Below are 25,845 nucleotides of genomic sequence, written 5' to 3' on the forward strand. Positions count from 1 at the left end.
AGTCACATAATACTAACTCCATAAACAGGTCTGTCTCAATTTGAAATGTGTAACAGTGTAATAAATGATATTCAGCATCAGATTACTCATACTAAAATCATGTTCAGGTCATAGTAAGCTGTTATAAAACTACTTAAAACCTAAAGAATGCCTAACCCACAAGCTGAAAATGCCCAGCTTACATCCTGAAAATCTACAGACAACATTAATTTCCCAGTCTTTCGCTTTTATGCCTGTGGCCTCTAACATGTTGCAAATGCTTCTATAAGAAAGGCTGGAAAAACATATCAAATTTCTGTTCTCTTCCACTTGCTGACATTCATTAACTGAGGGAGAACATTGAGACAAGGTTTTGGAAAGATCTCCTCTTCACCTCCACCCGTTCCAAAGCAATTTGTTAAACAGCCAATAAGAGAAGTGGACACTTGCGTTTTAATGTCAGACTCATGCTGATCAGTAGCTGGGTACATGCTTTCACTGTTATTTTGCCAAAGGCTTCTTGAGACAGCAGGCAATGGCTGTGTTCTTATCTCACTGCCATTTTCTTTGCAACCTTGAGTTCAATTGCTAAGTGACAATTTCATTATATTGCTCCTTTTCAGATGAACTATGTTTTTATACACATACAGATTCTTGCTTAGTACACCGTACTTTTGTATGCTTGTTCCCTTCCATTTTTAAAGCACAGGAACTGTACAAATAAAAGCCATCACTGGGAGGATGTGCATTAGAAGTGTACACAAAGTGAGTCACTGACACATCATGTACCATAAAACTTCTTGGTCTGTCAAGGTTTCAGCAGGTTGCCAAAACATACTCAGGTGCCAGCTCCTTGCCAGAATTCTGCCCCTTGCGTGCTGCCACTCAAGCTCTTTGAATACTCATGAATAAGATTAGGTTGTATGGCCACACTCTTCCTCCCACGGGATTCCCCGTTATCAAGGGATTACCTGCATGACCTTTGTGTAACTCCTGTGTTTTATTCTTCTGACAAATATCTCATTGATGAAGTGTACATCAACTCTTTGTTTCCTTTCAGAAATAACCCCAAACTTATGAATACAAGAAAGATATTTTTCTGTAAAGTTTTGCTCCCACCCTCTTTCACTCAAGGTTTACTTTTTCTCTTTCTTTGCAAGGAAGGAGCTGAGTTAATATTCGCAGTTATAGACTAACCATATATGGAATGGGATACCTATCAGTCCTCTGCACTAAATAGCATGCTCTACTATGTAGTATTTCCGTTCCATTCAGTGCAAAAGCCATCCATAGTTCATCAGTATACACACACTACCATGGACAGGCAAAAGTAATGAACTACAGTGTGGGAAATTTGTAGTGAATGTGTGAGTCGTTCTATAAGGGAAGAAGATGAAATGTACTACTTGCTTAGTTTATCAAGTGATTTCCCTTTATCTCCATCTATGACATGTTACTGTAGCTACCTGCAAATAAGTGCTATGAGGCCATAAAGAATTCATTTAAAAGGGGAAAAAGCACCCAATTTCCTATTTGTGACCCCATTTCAGTTCTTCTAATGTAAAACATTCGCTATGTTAAGGATGGATTTCAGCACATGTGCCTCTCTGAATCAGGACCTGCTTTACTTATTCATCCCCAAACTGTTCTGAGATTCCACTCCAGCAGTATTAGGAATGCTCCTAATGTGGTGAAGACTATGGTTTAGGTAGTGGAAGTCTCTATCATTCTCTCACCATGAGAGAGAGTGAAATTTTCTTAAAGTGTTTGCAATGATCTGCTAGCTCGAGTCTCCTTTCCTTTTTTCCCTGCTGCTTACCCCTCACTGTGCTTTTGCTGGGACTCCTATAGTGTCTCATGAAAACAACATCCTCATATTGCCATTGTGTGTCACTTCTTAATTAACTAACAGAATAGCACACAATTTCCACAGTAGAATTCCCACTACCTTCTTACATAGTGAAAAGTGAATATTATTTCACATTTTTTTGCCATCTAGTGGGTATGTTCTCTGTACAACTCCATTCTTGTTGCTAAATCTGCCTTGGATTAGAGTTCACAACTAAGCTAAACACTGAAAATTTTCCATAAGCAAAATACACACTTTATCACATTTTTCATTGCTTGGAGGTAGCAAAGGTATAGAGGTAAAACTGAAAACTGCATTATAAGTTAATCAGTCACATTATGTTTTCTTTAATATTTCTATTTTGTTAGCAATGAAGCAACTCTTTTAGGATCAGACCCTTTTAGGATACGCTTTGTATCAAACCAAAACAGGTATAGTTCCTGAGATGATCTTCAATAGATTTGAAAGGCAAGAGCTATCTAGGTTCCACAAGCAAAGGTCCCTTCCAGTGCACAGAGGATCTCAGCAACCTGGCATGCAGCTCACTGCCCCCTCAAGGACATAACTATTTGACCCACTCTGCTGTAAAGCAGCAAAATGTGGCTTTGAAAACAAGAAGTCCCACCTCCCCTTTTATTAAACTGGAACATTTCACTGTTGAAGTTTCAGCATGACCCCATATATAGCTGAAGCAGAAGATTTAAAGGATCATGGACTGTTTGTGTCGGGAGCCAGCAGGCTGGAAGGTGAGGGCTGGGACAGAGCTTCGCTGCTGCATGCAGTGTCTGTGAAACTGCACCTTGAATATAATGCAGAGTAGGAAATAGGAGTAAGGGAGAGCACAGATAGGAATATGAAGATCCTATCGTTTGAATGGCAGATATACAACCGAATAGCTCCAGAGTATATAGTTCTTTCCTTCCTTTTGGCATCATCCCTTTCAGTTCTCCCAATATATAATCATTTGAAATTCCTCTTATGTCTCTGTTTCTAAACCCTAAGAAGCAGCAAACCTGAGCCTTGGCTGTTTGCATTCTTCTGATATCAAAGACTCCTATCCCACTGGGGCCCTTAGCCATAGGAGAGGTTTGAGGGAGGGGGAAGAGATGTTTTTCCTCCTTCTTAGCCGCTCCTCCAGATTGGAGGGTGGGGAGGAGTGAAAGAGCAGACAGTAGATTTTAATGTTCAAAATGGAGGCTGGGATGTGACTGATGCCTGAGCCTGACATACTCCTGCTTATTGCCAGTTCTCTTAGCTCATGTGGCAGCGGGGTTGGAGCTGGGTGAAGGTTGGTACCTGCCCTCTCAGGGAGAGCCTTGGTCAGCCTGTTTTTGCAGAAGTCCAGACCCTAGAGATATCCTGTCCCATATAGCAAGCAGTAGAAGGATATTTTTCTTTATGTTCAAAATCTGTGTTACAGATTTACAGGAGGTATTTATTTATTCTTCAAATTAGCTGAGCAGGAGAATTAGTTAAACAGAGATGGATTTAGAGATCAGCACAACGCAGTAAGATTTAAAAACCCTTTCCATCTGAATTAATGAATTTCAGACTGCTTTTCGTAAACTAGTTTTTCAGAAGTCATCTATGAAGCTTTGTATAGAGAATTTTTAAAGGTAACTTAATGGAATGGAGAAAAGGCTTAAAATTATCTACTAGGGCTGTTGCAGGAGTTATTAAATATTGATTTATCTTGGAGTAAGTATCATACTAGAGAGTGAGGCTTGTAGTCAGATCAATTTATCTGGAATACAAACTGTATGGCTGTATTTAGTACAATGTCAACATGAATCTTAAACAAGTAGATGTGAAAGGTTGAGCATTTAATCTAAATCAATTGGCTCTCCAAATATTCAATTAAAAACATATCTTAACAGTTCAAACCGAACTGCTCCTAAATGTTTCAGGTGGTTTATATTAAAAAATGCTTCATTTAGTCAGTCATACTGTATCATAATCCTCTCCTTTGCATCTTGTTGCAACTAGGAACAAAAATCCACAGTCCAAATCTTAAGTTTTTAATACTTCAAATTCTCTTAAAAACCCAATGTAAATCGTTCAAGTAATCTGGCAAATAACACTGCAAGCAATTTTCTGCTACTTGCCACTGCTACTGCACTGCCAAGCTTTTGGTCATAATATGAAAGTTGGCTCAGACTGTACTTAACCAACTAAAACTGATTATGTTCCCTTTTCAGACATAAATAGATACCAGCATGCCAGCTAGTGGTACTGACTAAAATATTTTTCAGTATATATAAGAGTACATAGGTCTCCAGTAGGAAATCCTTTATCCAAGTGTGACATCAAAGTAGTATGTCTCAGATAATTTAAGTGTTACATTTGCTTTTGTTTGTACTATTTTCTTTAAACATATTCATTAGACAAGAACAGAGCCTTTAATGTTCCATGACTGAAAAATCCATCAAACAGATTTACAGCAGAGTCAGTGTGGCATAACAGCCAGTGGACTGGCCTAATGTTCAGAAGTCCCGGGTTCAGTTCTCAGCTTAATCATTGACTTTCTGGGTAACCAGAAGATAATAATTTTCCCTCTCTGTGCCTGGAGATACCGTTACCAACCTCCTTTACAAAATGATTTGGGTACTACTAATGCGCAGTGGTAGGCATTACAATTGCCTACGTATGTAATAGTAAAATGCTCCAAAATACTGTTTGCTTCCCCAGGACATTATTATTCTCTCTTCTTTAAGACATAGCAAGAAAATATAACCACAGTTATAAAGTATACAAAGGAGTAAGGAAGGTATGAGACAGGAAATTCCCTCTTACTTACAGATTGTATTTGTCCACAGAGCAGCAAAATCTTCCGCTGGAATGAGATGCTGGAATGTTCCTTTAGTGAATTGCATTAACTTTTCCTAATTTGTCATCTAGAGAAGATGAATGAGGATAAGGGAAAAGAGAGAAAAAGTTAACTTTAAATGGAGAGAGATGTCGTAAGACTCAGTCTATGCTTTCTGCTGAAAATGACGTCAAAAATAGGCCTTAAGTGGGACGTAAGTGGCTAATATGCTCTGTGAGTGAAACCACTACTTTTGAAACTCTCTTTCAAAATTGGTTGTTAAGGTATAAAAGCATTTTCTAAGCTGCCATTGTTGCACTGAGCTGAAAAGTACTTTAATAGATATCTTATGTGGGATATTTGAAGCAAGCTTTTCATGATAAAAACAAAACAACATTTATAAAATCATTCTACTTTAAATGAAAAGCTAGAGAATGGATTTTTGCCAGTAGCATTAGCTATAGATGACTAGCAGTTTTGTCTTTGTATATTGCAGCAGTAAAATCACCTATTTTTTTTAGCCCGTAGGTATTCATTTTGCATTTAAGATGGTTTCAGGTGTAAGGGTTCCTGGATTCTGCATGGAAAAAAATGCATAGCCTTCAGTTACTCTTTTAAAGTACTCTCTCTCTTGCATTATTTTGATTCATACTTCTTGCATGAAAGAGTTACTCCTTCTGAAAGATTTAAATCTCTCTTGTTTTCCAGGAAGTACGTATTTGCCTGCATTTGTATGTTGGATGTAGCAAATGGAACCTTTATCCTACTTTTTCAGTTGCTTTTGTTTGTTTGTTTTGATGAATTTATAGTGTTCATCAATCCAGTTTGGACTGCTCTTTTCTTGAGTAGAAATTTTAAAAACATGAATTATGAGCAACTCAGTTTTGATTGTATTAGAAAGGTAAGTTAGTTAATTTAGCAGTTTCACTGATAAAGAGTTGTTTCTTTGCCTTCAGCGAGGATACTGTTAATGCAAGGTCTTGTCCACTTGCGTAAATTCTTACAAGACTGTGTTCTTGGCATTCTGTTGTTTTGTTCCTAAACAAGAATAATTCTTCTTCATGCCAGAAGGCCTTCAACCTACCTGTCTCAAAGGGAAAAAGGAATAATCAATGAGAAGGAGAAAACGTATTTTTTCAGCCTGGAAAGACATTGTTTAATTTTTATTCTCAGATTCAGTGTAAACTTATGAGAACTACACACTTTGGCCCTGATTCAGTGAAGTGCATTAACCCCTTTGTAACATAAGCACATAAGTATTCCCCTGGAGTTAAGTAATGACTATCCGTGTCCTTCAGGGCTCTGGTGGTTGGGAATGAGTTTACTCTACACCTTACAAGATTAAGGCCTATGTGAGGCTGCAAGAGTTTGCGACTGTTTGGTTTTTTTTTTTTTTCCACTGTTGAATGAAGATTAAAGACAGGAACTAGTTGAGGGGTACATCTGTATTATTACAGGCATTATGTACTTCATACTTGATATTATAATCATGCAAACAGTAATCTTGCCTTCCTGACATAAACAGTAAGCAGCACATTTTCCTGAGGCTGGAATAATCAGAGAAAAACATGGCAGTGATGGGGGTATAAGAGGCAAAACACTGCATAATGATGATGTTATCATTGTTCCATTGTCACCCATCCTCATTCTTTAGTGATATGTTCCTTTTCTCTCTGAACATAACAAAAAAGGCCTGAGTATAAATAGAGTAATATATAAGCAGCAATCAGAAAATGCAACCTTTAAAAAGTATACTTAAAATGCTGCAAAATAAAATAAAAAATCAGCTTGATAAATACCAAAAAAGCCTACTTAACCTATATATGCATGGTATGCAATTATGTATTTACATCCAGCAAAGGCAAGGCATATACTTGAAAACAGTAGCATTTGGTGGGATTTTAACTGCCTTGATTGCATTTCTAATTCTAAATATGAATAAGAACATTTAAGCCCAAGTGTCTTTCGTATTACCAATTTAATCTACTTCAGGTGTCTTCCTGAAAATGGCAGGGAACAGCCAAGTCTTGAGGACCGTCTTTCTTACAGAGATAAACAAAAGGGGTGGGTACCCCCAGTGACTCCTTCAGAGTATCTGGGTTAGCTATCTGTACTTCCAAAGCCCTGGAGGATTTACCCTAATGGAGCTACTGGAATCTGCACTTACAATATGCAACACTATAGATGTTCAAAGATTGCTGTAATAAAACGCACAAAACTCAGATTCAGATTTTCCCTGAAATTTAGTTCTTTAATTGTAAAAATACTTGCAAATAGAGTATTTGAAATATTTAATTTTAAACCTTTATAACGACTACACACATGTAGAATAGAAAAAGTGCATTTATTGCTATTTGATAGTTGATTATTGCATTGTGTAGTCCATTTTTATCCCAGTTTTTCCAGTATTGTTCAATCATGTCACAAAATCTGACATGTGCCTATCATAAGGCACAGTTGAAATGGTGGAACAAAAGTATCTATGAGAACATCATCTGTCTTTCTCTTAGCTTTTATAGGTTTAAAATCAAACATCTATATGTGTCTGTTTGCATGCGCTTACATTTCCATATTGTTCATAAAAACCCATCATATTGCTTGTCAAGATGTTTGTATGTGTGTGTGTATGTCTGTGTGTGTGTTCTGGACTTTTTTAAGACCTCTCTTTTCCCAGCTTCATGTGGAGGGTAGCTGAATTTGCTTTCTGCTGTTGAGGTTTGTAGAACACCACAATGAAATTGAAATTGGTGACTTATTTTCTGCCTTTTTTTTTTCCATTCCAAAAAAATTGCTGTGCTGAACCTAGAATAGTTTTGCTGGTTGTTACACTGCTGTGGCTTCTTGCTAAAGCTATGTTTTGAGCCTGGAATATATTACTAGATGATTAAGAGAAAAAGAGATTCACAGTTTTGAGTTTAGTAAGCAGATCTCTGATCTTCTAAATTCTGTTCTGATTCTAATGCATGACAATATTTTAAATGAAATTTAATCACAAACAGAAAAGCTTGGGGAAGCATGCAGATATATGTACAGAATCATGGCATTGTCTAATTTGGTAAAAGTATTTCTGCACGCTTTTATGGTATTTCAGTATCTCCATTTTTAAGTACTTGACAAAAATGAGGCCAAACCTGACAAGGTCCAATGAGCTGCTAAATTAAACTGAAATATAGAAAAGTTTATACTATTATTTCTCTGCAGTATTTAGTCTACTAGGAAAAAAAAAAATCTTTGTTTTGCCATGTCCTTATGCATTTATTCATTTAACTCAAATGTTAGAAATTCAAATGACCATTCTGAAGGTCCAAGAGTGGCTACTGAATTGCTTCCATGAGTCACTGCAGCACAGAAAAATAAAAAGCAGTCCTGCTATTTCCTAGTAGAAGTGTATGTCAATTCTAATTTGTATTTATTTTTGTCTTTCTCTAAAAAAATGCACATGTATGTGTTTAGTTAAACGAAAATGTGGTTTTTTAAATGGTCGCATTCAGATTCTTTCTAATTACAATATAAATATATTTGGCCTATACCATTTACCAGGTCTCCCTTAAATTTAGTGAGCAATACCTGATGTTATAAAAGAAAATAAACTTCTCTCCCTCGAAGGCTCCCAGTTAATTATCTGTGGATGTTGGTCAGGAGGGAAGGGAACAGCAGAGAGAATGAGGGAATTTCTCTTTGACCCCGACAGTTGAACAGCTTACACTCTGGAACATGAGATTTGATTATCTTAGCATGTGTTACTACAAATGTTATTAACAGTCATAAAATTATCCAGCTCTTTTAAAAACAAGTGACAGCCCAAGCTTTGGACTCTTTCTGACCTCTAGTGAATTCTACAGCCGTATAATGCAGAGTGTAAAGCAGTAACTCCTTTTGTTTGCTTTTCATTTACCAGCTGTTAATTTAATTGAGTGTCCCTTTGTTTTTCAAAGACAAATGACTTCTCATCAGTGTAAGGTGGAATTCTGCAGTTTGTGTGATTTTTTTAATTATTTTATTTTTAAATCTTTACCTTTTTGTTGATGTGTAGTTTTACTGCAGGCTGCTGTATGAATTTGCTGCTGAAACAAAGAGTTAATCAGAAAGTTCTCAGATACTGCCATGCATCATGCCTTTGTGCATGAATAAAAAGTTGGAAACCGCATGAAAGCAGTAGTTGGGTTACCACACAACTGGATATGCTTAAGTCTGAACGCTTCATAACTCTAACTACTGGGGAGTTGCAAACTTATAAATAACCTTGCAATTGGTTAAAACCATATTAAAACCATATGAACAAAGACATAAAGCATTTGGTTAAGGGGGCTCAGTAAGTGCAGTAATCCTGTTGAAAGTAATCTAACCAGGGCAGATCCATAGCTTAGGAGTGCCTGCAAGTGTGGCAATAGTTACAAGTATGTTAATACTTCATGTATAGGAGGGCATAATATCCTACTTAGGTGGAAACATTTGCTATCTGTTCTTTCTTTTTTTTTTTTTTTTGCTTAAAAGATATATTTTTCAATCCATATACTTATTTTTAAAGATGAGCTTCAATGCACTGAAGTCTATTAACTTATTAGTATGTGCTGAATGCTTCCAATTCATCTAAATCCTTCCTATTTGTGTTTGGAGATCGAGACGACTACTGCTCACACTAACCAGAGGCTCTAGGAATTCTGATCCTTAAAGTCAGACTTGCAAATTAATTAGCTAAAGAAAATGTTTACAAGTAGGCTGTTAGGGTTGACATTTATTTGTCCAAGGAAATTTTTGACTTTAGCACTCTGGTTTCAAACTTTTTTCTAGACGCTTTAAATTTTGGTGAAATTGCAATTCTCAATTCTGAATCCAGAACTTGGGTCTTCAAAGAAGAAAGTACCACATCTTGACAATCACTATGAAATTCTGTTACTGAATAACTTAGAGTATTTTCTGCTTTTGATAGTCTTGCATATCTCCCATTGTCACGTGGAAGCCAGCTGAGGCTTGCCATTCAGGCAAAGAAATTTTAGTGTAAATGCCTTGTTATCTGCTTTTAATCTTTTACTTTTCAGTCATGCTTTAAGATGGGAGAATATATTTAAAAGGGGACCTAATGGCTTCCCTCTCCCCACATCTTTTCAAGGAAGCTGTTTTCTTTGAGGACCTGTAATGTAACACAAATCTGCAGTCTGTGGCAGGGATGATAGTCCATGCTGTATGTTCACCATACAAAGACAGTACTGGAACAGTTTATGAGCAATACAGGGGCCTTCGAAAACTGAAAACAGCAGTACGTTGGGGTAGAAATTCACTGAACTGTCCATCTTTGGTTCCAAAGATCGCTGAATTCAGGTATTTCACTTAAAAAACAAACAAACAAACAAAAGGTAAGGTCAGGTTGTGTCAGCGTCATAGAACTCAGCATATCCTTAATTCATGTAACCTGTAAAACAGTGGTTGGAAATTATATACTTTGCATCTTGTATTATCTTAAAATATCAGCATTCCTACAATAAATTTGCTTACTTTGCTAATTTAATTTGTCCAGTTTCTTGGAGGAACTCCCACTGCTATGATGTTGAAAACAAGTTCTAGGTATTCACCACAGTTCTGCAAAACCAAAGACCTTGCTTTCAATTGTAACAATAATACCATTATTGTGTTTATCTACTTTGCCATCCAGAGAATTCCAGCAGTTGCATGCCTGCACACCAGTAGAATGATTGACATTGCTGTAATAAGGTTAATGTTTAAACTTCCCACCCGTAATAACTAAAATATCCAGAGATAAGGCTGAAAGTCAATTTGTAATTATCCCTGCTGTGCCAAGATGTTGCAAAAGATTCTAAGTGGAGGGTAATTTAACTTTTCAGTCCTAGCTGTTAAAAAGTAGTAAGAAGAAGGTTAAAAGCTCAGGACGTTTGAATCTTGACTTACCAGGGAGAAAAAAAAAAAGGGTTTGTGATTCCTCCTTATTCAAACAGGGCATTTTCTCTGTGTTCTACTGAAAATGTCTTCTTAATGTTCTGAATATAGTAAGTTGTTTGCCTATTGTTTACTGTCCATGGTACATGAAAGGGATATAATAGATCGCAGCAGACAAGCTACTAGAACTTTTAGTATGGAATAATTCAACTGAAATACATTTCATACATAAAGACATGTGATAATTATTTGTAGTTATTCTAACTAAAGTACTGTCCTCAGAAGAAATAATATCCCTTCACTCATAAGCTCTGTGGCTTCTGTGAATGACCCATATTAATTCAGTTTCTAGAAACTGGCTCTTTAAATTAATGTTGATAACTGCTTCCATGCTAGACTATTGAAATAAAGGGTATTACATCATTGTCCAAACACGTCTACTTAAATAAAAAGTATTTGTTTGCAAAAAATATATATATTTTAAATCTTTTACACAACGATCATTGTGTATGCCATTTTCCATTTCAGACTAAGCATACATTTCAGATGTGGAAAAAGCAAGCATGTTGAAATAATTTGAGGCATGGGTATAGTCAGATCAGTCTTGGTAATCCAGAAGGGAGGGGTGCCCAGTGTATTATTACATTTCATATATTATTTTTCAAGAGATGGATGCAATCAGTCATCTTCTCGCATATGGTTTAAAAAAAAATTGTCTTGCTGGCAAGTAAACTGTTATTTAAGTACACAATCCACAGTACTACAGAAACAGTTTTGCCAAACTTGTCCAAGTATTCTCACATCCTTAAAGATGGTATAAATATCATTTATAGCAAGCCGTTTACTTCAGACTATATGGAATGCCTTCCTGCTCCCCTGATCTAAGTGTCCCAGTTTGCATTATGGCCTTTATTGCTTCTGTTTGATGGAGTGATCAGTAAAAATTTAATGACACTATAAAATAATAAAAATGTCATTAATTTACCACGGATCTTGGATGCAGTGGTTGTAAAGTTACATTAATAAACAGAATATTTTTTACAACAAAAAGCATTGTTACGTGGGAACGTATAAATAACACACATAAATTTAAGAGCAATTTTACTGTTAGCACACACATTATTATGGAATAGCCAATAAGTGTATAAAACATAGTATATAAAATTTTATGAAAATATACTGTGCACATCAAAAATTCAGCTTTTATCTAAGTGCAGAGAAAAGCCATTATTGTGTGCTTACTGTTTCATTGCTGTTCTTTCACAAGATCACAATTTTATATTTGTTTCTAGTCATTTGAAGTTTGCAGCCTTTTCAGAGGTAGGGGCTACTGTTCCCTTTTCCTTTACTCCTTGCTTCACTAAATCATTCTTTTACCTTCCACACATGAAGAGAGAATTAATACTTTCTGCCAGAACGTGATGGAAAAGTTGCTAATTTAATGCAAAGCTAAAAATAATGCCAAAGGGTCAGAAAGGCTTGCTTGGCGACTCTGGAAATAAGGGATAACTATCTAGCAGTCTATCTGTCATCACTGGGGCTGCTCCATCACTGACTGTGATAGTATGTGAGTATGATGGATGCCACAGTCTTGTGGCTCATAACATTTAACATTCATCAGCTCTCACTAACGGGGGCTTTATAATTTAAATATCTTTATTTAATATGCAACATCTACCTCATACATCATAATTTCAAAGCACTTAGAGAACCAACAGTCCTGCAAGACAGTTGAGCAGACTTTAATTTTTTCAATAACTTTTACGTTTTCTGCATGTTGGTGACTGACAACGCATAAATAAGTGCCTAATCGTATCACAGAATGGAAAATTAAGATTTTGCTGCTAAGACGAATCTTTTTTCTCTTCTTTTTTTCATCTTAAAGAAGTGATTATTTTTACTGTGTGTTCAACATATAAAGAAGCACAAAGGATCTGAATTTTGCTGGGAAGAGCTTTCAGTTTTCTCGTGCAAACTCCAGTTGACTGTGTTGATCTAGTGATGAGAAAGGGTTGTCATGTCATGTCCTAAGCCTTTTTTCTGAAATTTAAATGGGAAAACTTAATGTGACTATACAGTACAAACTCCACAGCCTGTGCAACAAATCAGTTCAAAATAGAAGTCCAAAATTATTTTTCACAGGAAACAAAACACTTGCACTGTCCATAGTGGTGCACTTTATTACAGACTGACCAAAATTTTCTATTAATGTAGGTTAGGGAGATAGCAATATATCCAGTAGACAATGTACCTGTGTGCAGATATAATGCATGTGTAGGTAACATATTGGTTAATGCAGCTATGTATAGCCATTTACTGCTAATGAAGATATGTCTTTTTTTTTTTTTTTTCCTCTAGGAATTAAGTACAGAATCAATCTTCCTCTCAGCCCTTTCTCGCTCTAGGAAGAAGGTGTACTTTTAAGACATTTTTAAGCAAGTAACTATTCTCTTTAACATGAATTCAAACAGGAGCACAGACAATCCTATAAGAAAGGATTGGAGCCTAGTGGGACAAGTCTCCTCTCTAATAATAAATTTGAGATACATTTGTTTTATTTCATGGAATTGTAAAGGCATCTTATAGATAAAAACATTGCTAGTATTGAGTAAGATTTTTATATTTTTTACAATTCTCTGAATTTGCTTAAACCAAATGCAAATATTGATTATTTTTATGATCACTATGAAGATTATTATCAGTAAAAAGGCAAGCAAAGGAATGACTTTAAAAGGCATTTCAAAGATGTAAATATAGCTAGCTTTTTTACAGCTTTTTATGAATTAGAAGGAGGGGGTTATGAAATAACTATAAGTACATCTCCTTTGTTTGACAAGCGCAGGTATTTTTATGGTATAAGTGCTTTCATTTTACTGTTCCTGAACCTTATCATGTAATTTTCTCTTTTCTCCTTCCATGTCAAAATATTGATATTCTTTCAGATTTTTTTTTTTTTAACAGAATATTTTCTGGTAAAATCAAAGAGAATGAATGACTAGAAAGATATTTCAAATGTGCATATTGATATGTAGCAGGGTGTGTTGACTTTTATAGCAGAAAGATATCTCTCCTTCTTCTGAAACACACTTAAAAGCTGTTCTTCAAAGAATACTGCAGGTGCTGTATTAACTTCCTTAAGAAAAAGCTTTTAGCACAAATATTTTGGAAGACGATATATGTGCCAAAAGCCGTTTTCTTAGTACTGATCTTTGGTTTTACCTCAAATCAGCCCTTTGCAATGGAACACAGAATCCTTGACAAAGTTATTTTTTATTCTGTCTACCAGTAAAACAGATCCTATCCTGATGATTCAGGTGTATTGTTACATTGCACAACATCTTTCAGTAAAATATTGGGCCTCTAGTATTGCAGTTCCTTTCTACAGCCACATTTCATTTTTAACTTTTCTTGTGAGTTCCTTTGTGTATGTGAAGTCCTTCATCAACCACAGATTTTACAGAGGAAAATAGGAAGTTAAGCAAACATAAAATGCAGTGTGATTTTGTTCAACAACTGGAAGATTCTGGGGAACTTTTAGAAATGCAGTTAGTACCTGAAATGCCTCATCTGCGTGTTGTAGCAAATCCAGTGTCAGGTTGTGCTTTCTCGTCTTCTGCAGATTAAACAGAAAATAATTTTAAAAATCCATGGCTGAAGGAATCAAAAGAATGAGGAATCAAAAGAATTCCTCAGCTGTTGGCCTAGTGGGGTTTTATTACTGAAGGATAATGATAATAGAAAAGTAATCCCATTAGAAAGCGTGAGTTTTTGGAAGTGGAGCAGATGAGGAGTCAAGACCTTCAAGTATGTTTTGACCTCAAGAACATTTCCAGGTTTCCAACCATCTTGCAGGAGAGAAGCTCCTAATGTTTTCTTCTTATGTCTACTATGCACAGCACAGAACTAGGTCATTGAACAATAGACTGAACAGCAATCAGCACTCTACTTCTGCATAATACATTAAGTATAACATGGAGAAACTGTTTGTCGAGCTGAAAGCCGGTATTTCATGTCTGTAAATTCAAGCTGACATGACATTTAATATTGTTTCATAGTAATGAACAACAAGGTTTCATTCATTCACAAGTACAACATAATGCCAAGTTTAGTCTGAGGAGGTAACAACAAGACAAGAGGGAAAACATGGTATGTTCCTTCAAATGAGAACGCTAAATTAATGATAACCATTGAACGCTTTGCTACTGATACACAGTTCTACAGAGACTACTATTGTGAGACCGTATTACACTGTCATTTATAGTGGCCTTGTCCAGTAGTTGATTGAAGAACTGGGTTAACACATAAAATACCTTTCAGTTTCCACTTTCCAGTTCCAGGTTTCCTATGGATGTCTCCAGCTTTCAAAAGCTTTCTGTTTTTCTAGGAGTGTGCATTCTTTTTCTTTTTTTTTTTTTTCTTCCCTCTTCTTAGTCTCCTTGGGTTCTCTTTCCACTGAGGTACAATTTAAATTCCTAGACAAAATAATAATATTGGTTCTGTCATATACTATTCCTTCTTTCAAATACTTGTCTGTGACAACCTCTTGCGTAAAATTCAGACTTGTGTTTTCTCAGAGGTATGAATGCAAACTTGAATCTCATAGTGGGGAAAACCTGCTTCTTCCATTAAATTAGCAGTATATTTTAATACAAACTCTTATTTCAACTTTTGAATTTTCATGTCTCCCAAATGTTGATTGTGTTTTCCAGTTTAAATTAGAAAATAAGTGGAAAGGCAAAGTGAGCAGCATCGATCAGCATTGTTTGCTGCCAAGAGTGTTTTGTATTTGCATGTACAATCATTTATGCATTATGGCAGTGCAGATCAAAATATCTCAAAGTTTCTGTATCTGTTTCACATTTAAAACTGATTTACATAAATGCAAACATTCAGAATCTGTAAAAACTTGTCCCTGAGTTAAAATTCTAATTACATGCACTCATTATTTCTTCAGATTTAAAAAATAAAGCATGTATCTGTGCATACACATATGCACAGGCATATAATGAGAACTAACCTATATGGAGCATTAAGACTACTTATTTTCTTTTCCAGGAAAGAACAAGGTTTGAAAATTTAGGCCCACAGTTGACAGGGAAACCCAATGAAGATGGGAAACTGGGCCCTGGTGTCATTGATCTTACAAGGCCGGAAGATGCAGAAGGTGAGTTGCAATTTTGACTATGGATTATTGAACACTGCATCACTAATGGTGTGGCTGAAATGCTTCCAGAGCCATAAGTACTGTCTAGCCTACATCCCAGGGTAACAGCTGAATTATTTCTGTGTCTTTTTGTGAGAATGTAGTAAGTCTATAGCCAGGAGTAGATATATGAAAAAGACAGTATAGCCCTCTAAGCCTTTCTGCAGCATAACTGTTTTTTTTTTCCCAAGCAGCTGTCAATTAAGTGTTTATATTTTATGCTATTACAGAATCACAGAATGGTTAGGGTTGGAAGGGACCTCTGGAGATCATCTAGTCCAACCCACCTGCTAAAGCAGGTTCACTTAGAGCAGATCACACAGGAATGTGTCCAAGCAGGTCTTGAATGTGTCCAGAGAAGGAGACTCCACAACCATTCTGGGCAGCCTGTTCCACTACTCTGGCACCCTCAAGGTGAAGAAGTTTTTTCTCATATTCAGATGGTCCTGTGTTTCAGTCTGTGCCTGTAGCCCCTCATCCTATCATAGGGCACCACTGAAAAGAGTCTGATCCCATCCTCTTGAGACCAACCCTTGAGATATTTATAAGCATTGATGAGATCCCCTCTCAGCCTTTTCTTCTCCAGGCTGAATAGACCCAGCTCTCTCAGTCTCTCCTCATAAGAAAGGTGCTCCAGACCCCTAATTATCTTTGTAGCCTGCCGCTGGACTGCCTCCAGTAATTCCTTGTCCTTCCTAAACTGGGAGCCCAGAACTGGACGCAGTACTCCAGATGCAGCCTCACCAGGGCAGCGTAGAGTGGAAGGAGAACCTCCCTCGACCTGCTGGTCACACTCTTCTTAATGCACCCCAGGTACTGTCAGCCTTCTTGGCCACAAGGGCACATTGTTGACTCATGGTCAACCTATTGTTGACCAGAACTCCCAAGTCCTTCTCTGCAGTGCTGCTTTCCAGCAGGTCTGCCCCTAACCTGTACTGGTGCCTGGGGTTATTCCTCCCCAGGTGAAGGACCCTACGCTTGCCCTTGTTGAACTTCATTTGGTTCTTCCCTGCCCAGCCCTCCAGCCTGTCCAGTTCTCGCTGAATGGCAGCACAGCCTTCTGGTGTGTCAGCCCTTCCTCCCCAGTTTGGTATCATCAGCAAACTTGCTGAGGGTGCACTCAGTCTCTTCATCCAGGTCATTGATGAACAGGTTGAACAGGACTGGACCTAACACTAACTGCTGGGGAACCCTACTAACTACAGGCCTCCAACCAGAATTTGCACCATTGATCACAACCCTCTCAGCTCTGCCATCCAGCCAGTTCATGATCCATCTCACCGTGCATTCGTCCGGCCCGCACTTCCTGAGCTTGCCTATGAGGAGGTTGTGAGAGATGGTGTCAAAAGTCTTGCTGAAATCAAGGTAGACAACATCCACTTCTCTTCCCTTGCCTACCCAGCCTGTGATACCATCATTAATAAAAGTATAGAGAACATTAAGATATTTATCTCAGCAAGGCAATATATATATATGTATTCACCAGTTTTTAAGGATTTGGCAGCTTTGAAGAAAGTTAGAGCTCTTTAAGAAGACTACCCATCAGTGCACTCATAAACTCTTCAAGATATAGCAAGCACCATTTTATTGACAGGCAGCTGTCAAATGATAATGGAAAAATATTCCACATATATGAAAATGTCTTTTTTATGATATAAACTGTCAGTGCATTTACACTCATTTCAATGAGAGTTCTATATATCAGGCATACAGTGTCAAGCCACAGGTGGAAATCAGTTTTTGTCAAGACGGAGATTAGTCTCTAGCAGGGGTACCACGCATGCTCTGGAAATTGATGCCACTGGTATCCTCTCTACCCTATGATACATTAGAAGAGAACATGTAGATAGACAGGAACCCCACCAGTCACTATAGTAAGATTAATGTACTATTCAGATAGAACATTATGCAACATTTTGCCCCTTCAATCTACTTCTGTTTGAGAATCATTTTACTCTTTTTTAACTGACAAGTTGTAGTTATACCATTGTTCTTGAGAAAAGGTTAAAATTTCTCTAAATTTTTCCATTAATTTCCAAATATATGACAGCTTCAAAATTAGCTTTTTTTTTCTTGTATCAGAAGACTAGGACATAATAAACTTGCGATTGTTGACAAGCAGGCTTATTTTCAAATGATTCTTGAAATATTGTGACAAATTTTCTGATAAAAAGGCATTAATATTTTCTGTGTAGATAAATATTCCTATGATCACATATTCTGTTCTCTCTCTCTGTGACCTAGAAATAAATGGTCCAGGTAGGGTCTCACAAATTGTCCCTACATTTTGAAGTCTGACAACAACAGCACATGTAAATGTTATCTTTACTGAACAGGTAGTATATGATATGCCTGTAATAAAACTTCTTAGAGCCCTGCTTCTCCTTGCTTGCCAACCAGGCTACATTATCTTTAATCAGTCTATAGACAAACCAAAAAAGCTGAATTTAAAAGTATTTTAGGCAAGGACTTCTATACAATGGAGAAGCTGCAAGTTCAGTTCCAAGATGTTCCTGTAGTGAGGGATGGTTAACTTTCAAATTTAATTCAGGAAAGTATTCATACTTATTGACTTAATATTATTATTAGCTTATCACATGGAACTGACACGTGCTTCAGGAACACATGCTGACTTGTTTTTTCTTTTTTTTTTTTTTTTAAGTATTTTAACATAGTCAAGATTTTAGGTCTCCATAACAGTAAGATAAGATGATGACTGAAGCTCATAAGCCATTTATTACAAATAATATTCTGAAGGAGGCTAGCACCTTAATGAGACATTTCAGATTTTTCCTGTATATGTATTTATTTTTTTATATAGTTCCTTATAAGACAAATTATTCCCAGATTTTCATTTTTAGGGAGCTATTATATATGAGCTTCATTTATTCATCCTTTATTAGATGTGATTGGCCACTGTTGTATTGTCTTTAAACAGAAAAATAATGAACAGAACATAGGTAAAAAATAACTTTCAGGCAGGTGTTTTGCAATCTAGAAAAAAAAGGACTTAGGAGATACATGGACTTTCAGAAGTACTTGTTGACTAATCAGTTATTTATATACTGCTTTGTAAAGGAATTTCCATCCTGCAGCAACTTCTCATATTTCAACATGTTGAGGGATATTTTTTCCTGGGTTGGGATGAAAAGTTGCAACAGAATACTTACAGATACACAGTTACTGGTTCAAATGACATCAAGTCCCTGATGCCTTTCTTGGTTTGGCTCATTTCCTTCAATTCATACTTTCTAGTGTCCTTAATTTAGTATCTTGATACACCTCATGGTACTGACAGCCCCTCCTGTTACTGGGTAGTGCAGAATGAAGCTTTGACATATGTAACTCAAGCTACAGTGATGTGTGCCAGTTTAAGGACAGCGTACATGTCTTTCTAGAGCTAGTGGGGCAGTTTGAGGCACGGTGTGTTGCCACATGGGAAATCTGAGTTCGTGAATGGATTCAGATTTCCAGACTTTGTTTAGCAGCCAAGAGATGTCTCTGGAAAAGAGGTGCTGGACAAATACCTCTGCTGATATGTAAAAAAATGTTGGCAGGAGTTCAAAACTGAGCTGCTTATTTGTGCTTGTAGTTGTAGACAAGGTGAATTTAGATATTAGCTGGATATAAAGAAAGACATTCAAAATATCACCCCAGTTTTTCCCCTTATCTTTGGCAATGTAGCTAAGAGATTACACTTCTAGCGAGGCATCATTTAGAGTAAGCAGTCCATTGAAAACAGTGCTGCTGAAATGTCAGCAGTTAAATTGTGGCCTCTGACGTACTGTGCCATGCTACAGACTCTGATCGTCTTCAAGAGTATTAACATTTCTAATTGTCATGAAACTATTACACATCTTTCTAGGTTTGCCATGTCATAAAGTTTTTTATATGTGTTGCTATTATTTTGTGCTTCCATAAGTTTCTATTTCAGCACTGGGACTTGCTCTCCAGACCCTTGACCAGCTTTGTTGCTCTTCTTTGGCCTCCTCTAAGAAGAAAGCCTTCTTGCATTTTAGTGTGTTGCCAAGGTCACAATCTCAACTGAATGTCAAAGGTTCCTAATGGCCGTAGTTATGTTCATCGAAGACTTAGTGTGTTTCACACCTTCCTGTCTGTTTTGTCATTGTTAGTTACTTTTAATCTTTTTTTCAGTTTTTTGTAGATATAATTTGAGTGCACGTTCCTGTTGACATCTTTAGATAATTTTTACGCATTTTGTTGTGTGCCTTTATGCAAATAACACAGTCATATAGAAAATAAAGTTTTCTGAAGTGGTGGTCAACTACTGAAGTGACATATTGGTGGTCAACTCTTGCCCCCTATCTTTCTTCATCAGAAATACATCCGGATCTCTGAGGTCCAAGCGCAGTTGTGACATAGTGAGTGTGTGGCTGTTAGATCTGTCAGATGGTTTTACTTCCATCACCAGAATATTGGAACTTCAGAATTATGAAATTTACTACATTTAGAGAAGATCCATTGACTATTTGTAGAGGGCTTTTTTAGTGGGTGGGAGTGGGACTGGGGTGGTGGGGAGTGATGGAACATTTATTCCTGAGCTAAGGACTCCAAATTTAGTCCCATTGCTGGCCATAAACTGGGGCAAAGTGCAGTTTGGGCTCCATCCTGGTCCCCTAACTGATCTAGAACAAGGGGACAATGGAAATGCAGTTCCACTCCCTGCCTACCTGCCCACCTGCATTTCTAGCAGGCAGCCAAGATAGGCCAAGTCTAGGAAGTGCTCCTGGTTCCCATAGCTTTGACACAACCTTTAAGGTTCAGGTTATTTGTTGTAAGAAATATCAGCAGACTTCTGTGTTTTATGGAATGCCTTTGTAATAGAATCTAGCAATGATTTTTCTCTACTCCTTTTATCTTTTCTATAACATATGGCAGTGATCTGAGTTTGACAGGATCAGAGTCATGTTTTTTAATTTTAGGAGTGCTTGTGGTACTGGGTCATTGATCAGAAGCTGAAGCTACATGTGTATTTTTTTTTTTGAATCATGAATTATAAAATAAGTCTTGAAATTCTTTAAATTTAGCTGTATGCAATTATAAGATAAATATGAAAGGGTACTGCAGGATGACTTTTAAGACTTAACTTGTTGTCCCTGACCAATGTGTGAAAGTTTTTTGACATTTAATGGTAACTAGGTGTACTTTCAGAGATGACTTAGCATATGAAGTTGTATTCAAAGCTTGTGTTACTCACAGTGACCTAACTGTTATCTGAATGGAGGCCTGAAAATGATCAACAAGAGTATTACATTAACTACAACATAAACCAACATCTCTGTCACTTCCTTACCCACCAGCAGGACTGGGTTAACTATATTAAAAATCATGCTCAGACTGTATTCAAAAACATAGCCACTGACTGTGACATCATTGATGAATAAACCACAGCTATCAGACTTCTATCATTACTTGGAAATCTGAGTTGTCATGTTAGAATATATGATACATTTGTAGCTAGCAAAATTAAAAAAAAAAAAAAAAAATTGAGAGCCTCATAAAAGTTCGGTAGCTGCTATGCAAAATTATAAACAACAGCCAATTATAGAACTAAACAGGATTTTTTTTTTCTACAAACCTCATCATTTTAAAGGAAGCATAATTCTTAATTCATAATTTTGAACATTTGAGGTTGTCAGTACTGAAATACAGCTAAGTAGCATGAACATACCAAGACAGCTTTGAATCTATCTATAGCTAAAACTTGTTTTTAAACATGACTGACATACATCAACTGACCAGAGTGTGTAGAATATAGTCAGGAGCCATAGGTGAGCTCTGTTTAAATTCCAGGTGGAGGAACCTAAAATATTTAGTTCTTAATTATCTGAGAATATCAGATGATCTGAATATGTTTTTTAAGTTCAAATTCTAAAAAAGATATTCCTTTCACAGATGCTCACTTTTGGTGATAGCGCTGCTGCTTCTGAATTGTAGAATGTGCTCTATGTTTATGGATCTTGTGCTTTTATAATGTGCTCTATGTTTATGGATCCTGCTGTTTTTGCGGTTGTGGTCAAATGCTTTGGAAATTTGTAGGAAGTATGTTAAGATTTTGCTTTTTAGTAGATAGAAATCTGCAGAATAGACCTAAAGTTCCTGTTGACAATTACTGATTTTACCTTAGCTCAGATTGCAGTGTGGTTTCCTTCAGCAGTCAGTCAGGGATTCAAATTCCATCAAGACCTGGTCTTCATTCTTGCCAAAGATCTGGATTTGTTAAAATATCATTTTCTTGATTGGATCCTGGGCTCAGGGCAAAAACATCTGAATGTTATTGTTTTGCCACTGCCTTACTGTGTGATTTTGTAAAAGAGAAATAACTTCTCTGTGTCCCAAGTGAAAAACTAGAAGCATTATGAAGCTAAATTAATTTTTATAAAGCAAATGGAAACAGATGAAAATGCCATATTAGTACTTAACATTTAGTTCCATGTTCATTTGTGTTAATATATTAGAATCAAGGGCTTGTGAGTTAAATATTTGGCCTCACAGTTTGCTATTTGGGACAACAAACACAAAGACCTTTTCTTCTGAGTCCTATTTTCATGTTCAGCAGTGAGCTTAAGAACCCAGTTCTGCAGCATTTCAGATGGTGGATTTGCTGACCAACATACAAAGTCAATGAATCGCTCAATATTTGCAGCAGTTAACAGCTGTCTGTCTTTTTACGTTCATAAAATTAGCACTTCACATTCATATTTGACTTGGGCTAGCCACATTGCAAGGCATGTTGTAGTACAATGTGAGATTCTGCTCGCCCAAAAGCAAAGGAAATTAAGTGGCAGAGAAAAAAAAATATGGTGTTAGGCTTTAACCAGTTGCCAAACCATGGTGAATAATGAGTGGTTGCAATGGCAGCAGCAGCAGTGAATGTGGAATCACAGGCAGGAGAGGAATGAACTAACTGGGGAAAGACAGGGAGTCTTTGCAATGTAGAATGTAATTTCTTGGCTGTGTGGGGAGAAACATGAGAACAAGGAGTACAAAGGGAGCCCAAGGGTGAGGAGACACTGCCACCTTGTCCAGCTCCAAATTTTTGTCCATCTGTCAAAACTTCATTTTCTTCCTCCCTAGTGATAGAGCAGACCTCATGACAAGTGACTGGGTTTTGCAAATCTAGAAAAACAGATCAATGCTTTATTAACAGAGTATCTCTACTCAATATTCCCATATATGCCTAGTAATAAATAATTGCTTATACAAGAGGGTGACACGGTTCCTTCTTAACTCCAAGAAAAGGTTGATTTTGAGCAGCTGAAGAGGTAGGTGAAAGGGAACCATATATTTGCAGGCAGATCAGTCTTGGCAGGCTGCCAACAGAATCCAAACCTGTGAGGTAACTTGTTTAACACCCTCCTATGCAGAGGTGTAAACAGCAGGTAGTACATGCATGACAAAGCATCACCCACTTTTGTGACAGCGCTTCATAAATATTGGAGGAAAGAATGCCTCTCCACGCCAGTATTTGTCGCACATAAATATTTGTAATAGTTGCTATGGCAGTTGAGAGGGGAAAGATGGAAATCAGAAAGCAGTGAAAGCTGTCTGAAAACAAAGAACTGTTTCCAGAGAGAGTGCAGTAAGCTCAAGTCCTGGAATTTTTATTCCCCTGAATTCTTGTTATAGGTCTGTGATTAAAAAAAAAAACAACCAACCACAAATCCCTTAAGTGTATTCTTATTATTTAACGATAAAATAACTTATCTTGGTTAATTAGACCAGATGCTAAAAGATGGCCTTCATTAATTGTGGTTGCCATTTTTATCACCTGTGAAGCTCTTTGATTGTGCCTGATACATGAGTGATACTCTTACATTTTTCAGAATAACACATAACAGATCAGGAATCTGGGATAAAGTGCTTAGGCACAGTATTTCGGTTGTGTTGGATGAGATTCGGCGCCTCAGCCCTGTAGTAACTCAATGCCTACAAATAGGATAGGAATACGGCGTTCTGTCTTTAAGAACCATCCTATCACTTTTCTGATGGCGAACACTTCATGAATCTCCTTGTTGCCAGCATCCCTGTAATATTTTGCAGGAGGAACTCCCACTTTGAGTACTGAAAAATCTGAGCTGGGGGTGTGCGGACTGATCTTCCCAATGCATTGAAACTTGTTCCTCTCAAGATACTAATATTTAACGTATATGTGCTTCTCACTTTCAGAATAATAAATGTGGATGTCCTTCACCAGTGTTACCTTTTGATTTTCAACTCTCTTAGGTATTTTTTTCCTACTGCTAAATATGAGGCTTTCTTGTTTGCTGTTTCCATACTATAATAATTGATTCTTATAGAAGAATACCTTTATTTAAAAAAATTCTAGTTAGAATTTCTGATGTTGTACAACCAACCACTGTTCCAATGCCCTGAGTTTTACCTATGGGTGCCTATTAGCACAGTTATGGTCAAGGGCTTGTCACAATTTCCATTATATAGTAAAACATTTTCAGGAATTTAGAACAAGGCTGTAAAAAGTAACTGTGGGCTGCAGTTTTACTCAGAAAATCTTTGCCCATGGGAATTGAGCATCATTCAGTTTGCTTAGCTATTTTTAAATTGAGTGATTAAAAAATTAAATATTGTAGTTCAGTGGTTTAAAAGATTTTTTCACACCCACGTACAGCCACCACAGGTGTAAAACACTCCATGGTCCTGATTCTTAGTTCTGCATGTCTTTGCATTTCTCCAATGTCACAAATGGAGCTTGAAGCTGCCTAAAATGGCATAAAATTTCCAGGCACAATTTAATTTTCAGCTGAGAAAGCCACCATTATACTACATGGAGAAGAGAGGAATCTTGCCCTTCTTCCTTATGTTCTTGAGCACAAGGAGCGGAGCAGAAATATGAACACATTAAGGAAAGAACATCATATATTCTGGCTAAGCATGAGCAATTCATACAGACTCAAACAAGTTCTTTTCTTTGTACAACTGTCTATTTTTCTAAATTTAAACTGCACACCATTTTCTCCTTCAGGAATCTCAGTATCTCAGCAATAGAAAACTGTTTAAGAGCATCTGCCTTTCTTCCACATAGATACATCCAGTGTCTAAGCAAGCATCTAGTGCAGAATGTAGTAGCAAGGGGATGATATTTTCTTAATTTGTACTTTGATTTAATTTTACAGAATCAGTGGTCCAAAATGCATGTAGGGCTGGCATTATCACAGCTTTTGCAAATATTAAATGATTATGTTTTCAGTTTGGAAGGGATCGTTTCACAAGAACTGTCGTATTAAAAAAAATAAAATTGTAAATTTTCACATAAGCTCCTATTGCATGGTGGATCACCCATTTTTAATCCAAACCAGGTTAATGTGGCAACATATTTGGACATGCCATTACCCTGTTTGTAAACATCTTCCTTGCTTCACTCACAAATCCCAAATACACAGGTGCAAGATATTTGAAAAATTAGCCTTAAGAGAGTTTTTCCTAACATTTATTATTAATTGTTATCTTATAGCTCCTGTAACCATGCTGCTTTTGCTTCTCTCCCTTCATGATACATTATTTACTAATTATGTTACTAATTATTATAATATCAGCACCCCATGTGAAAGACAAGAAGAAATGGCATGTGCGTATCCTAGCCCTAGGTCCTTGCCATCAAATTACTGATATATGACAAGTGAGAACAGAAAATACTGGAAGGAGGGAATTAGTTATATTGATACAAAGAATGATGTTGCATGTGCTAGAATGTGACAAATGCAATTGCAGATTGAATGCAGAAAATAGGCCACCAAAGCAGGGATTCCAGTACACATTAAAACCTTTTGCAAAGTATTCTGCATGTCATTAATATCACAGAATTTGAGGGAGGTGGTTTTGTAAACATCTCTCCTGTTGTTAAACCACATTGTACTTAAGCTTTTAAAATTCATTGGTTTGCTACATAGGAGAAAGCAAAGTTGTTCATTAACAGTGTTCAGCCACACCTTGAACAATACATCCATCAAATGTGAAGTCAGGCTGCCTTTTCTCTCTGTGATGAATTCCTGTCTGTCATTTCTCCGTCTTAAAACAAAACAAAGCGTTGACTGAAATATGAATGGATCATGTCCTATGGCCCTTGTTCAGGCAGGA

At 36.8% G+C, this 25,845-nt stretch overlaps 1 protein-coding gene across 11 annotated transcripts in view; it reads left to right on the forward strand.

The window, feature by feature from the left end:
- SOX6 (SRY-box transcription factor 6) overlaps positions 1-25,845 on the forward strand; it is a 377,869-nt gene that overhangs the window by 327,197 nt on the left and 24,827 nt on the right. For all 11 annotated transcript variants that reach the window (XM_065635311.1, XM_065635316.1, XM_065635314.1 and 8 more), the window contains one exon: positions 15,582-15,690. In XM_065635311.1, coding sequence (XP_065491383.1) covers positions 15,582-15,690 — 109 coding nt within the window. The remainder of the gene's footprint in view (positions 1-15,581; positions 15,691-25,845) is intronic.

Source organism: Caloenas nicobarica, chromosome 5, assembly GCF_036013445.1.
Source record: "Caloenas nicobarica isolate bCalNic1 chromosome 5, bCalNic1.hap1, whole genome shotgun sequence".
Classification (NCBI taxonomy): Eukaryota; Metazoa; Chordata; class Aves; order Columbiformes; family Columbidae; genus Caloenas; species Caloenas nicobarica.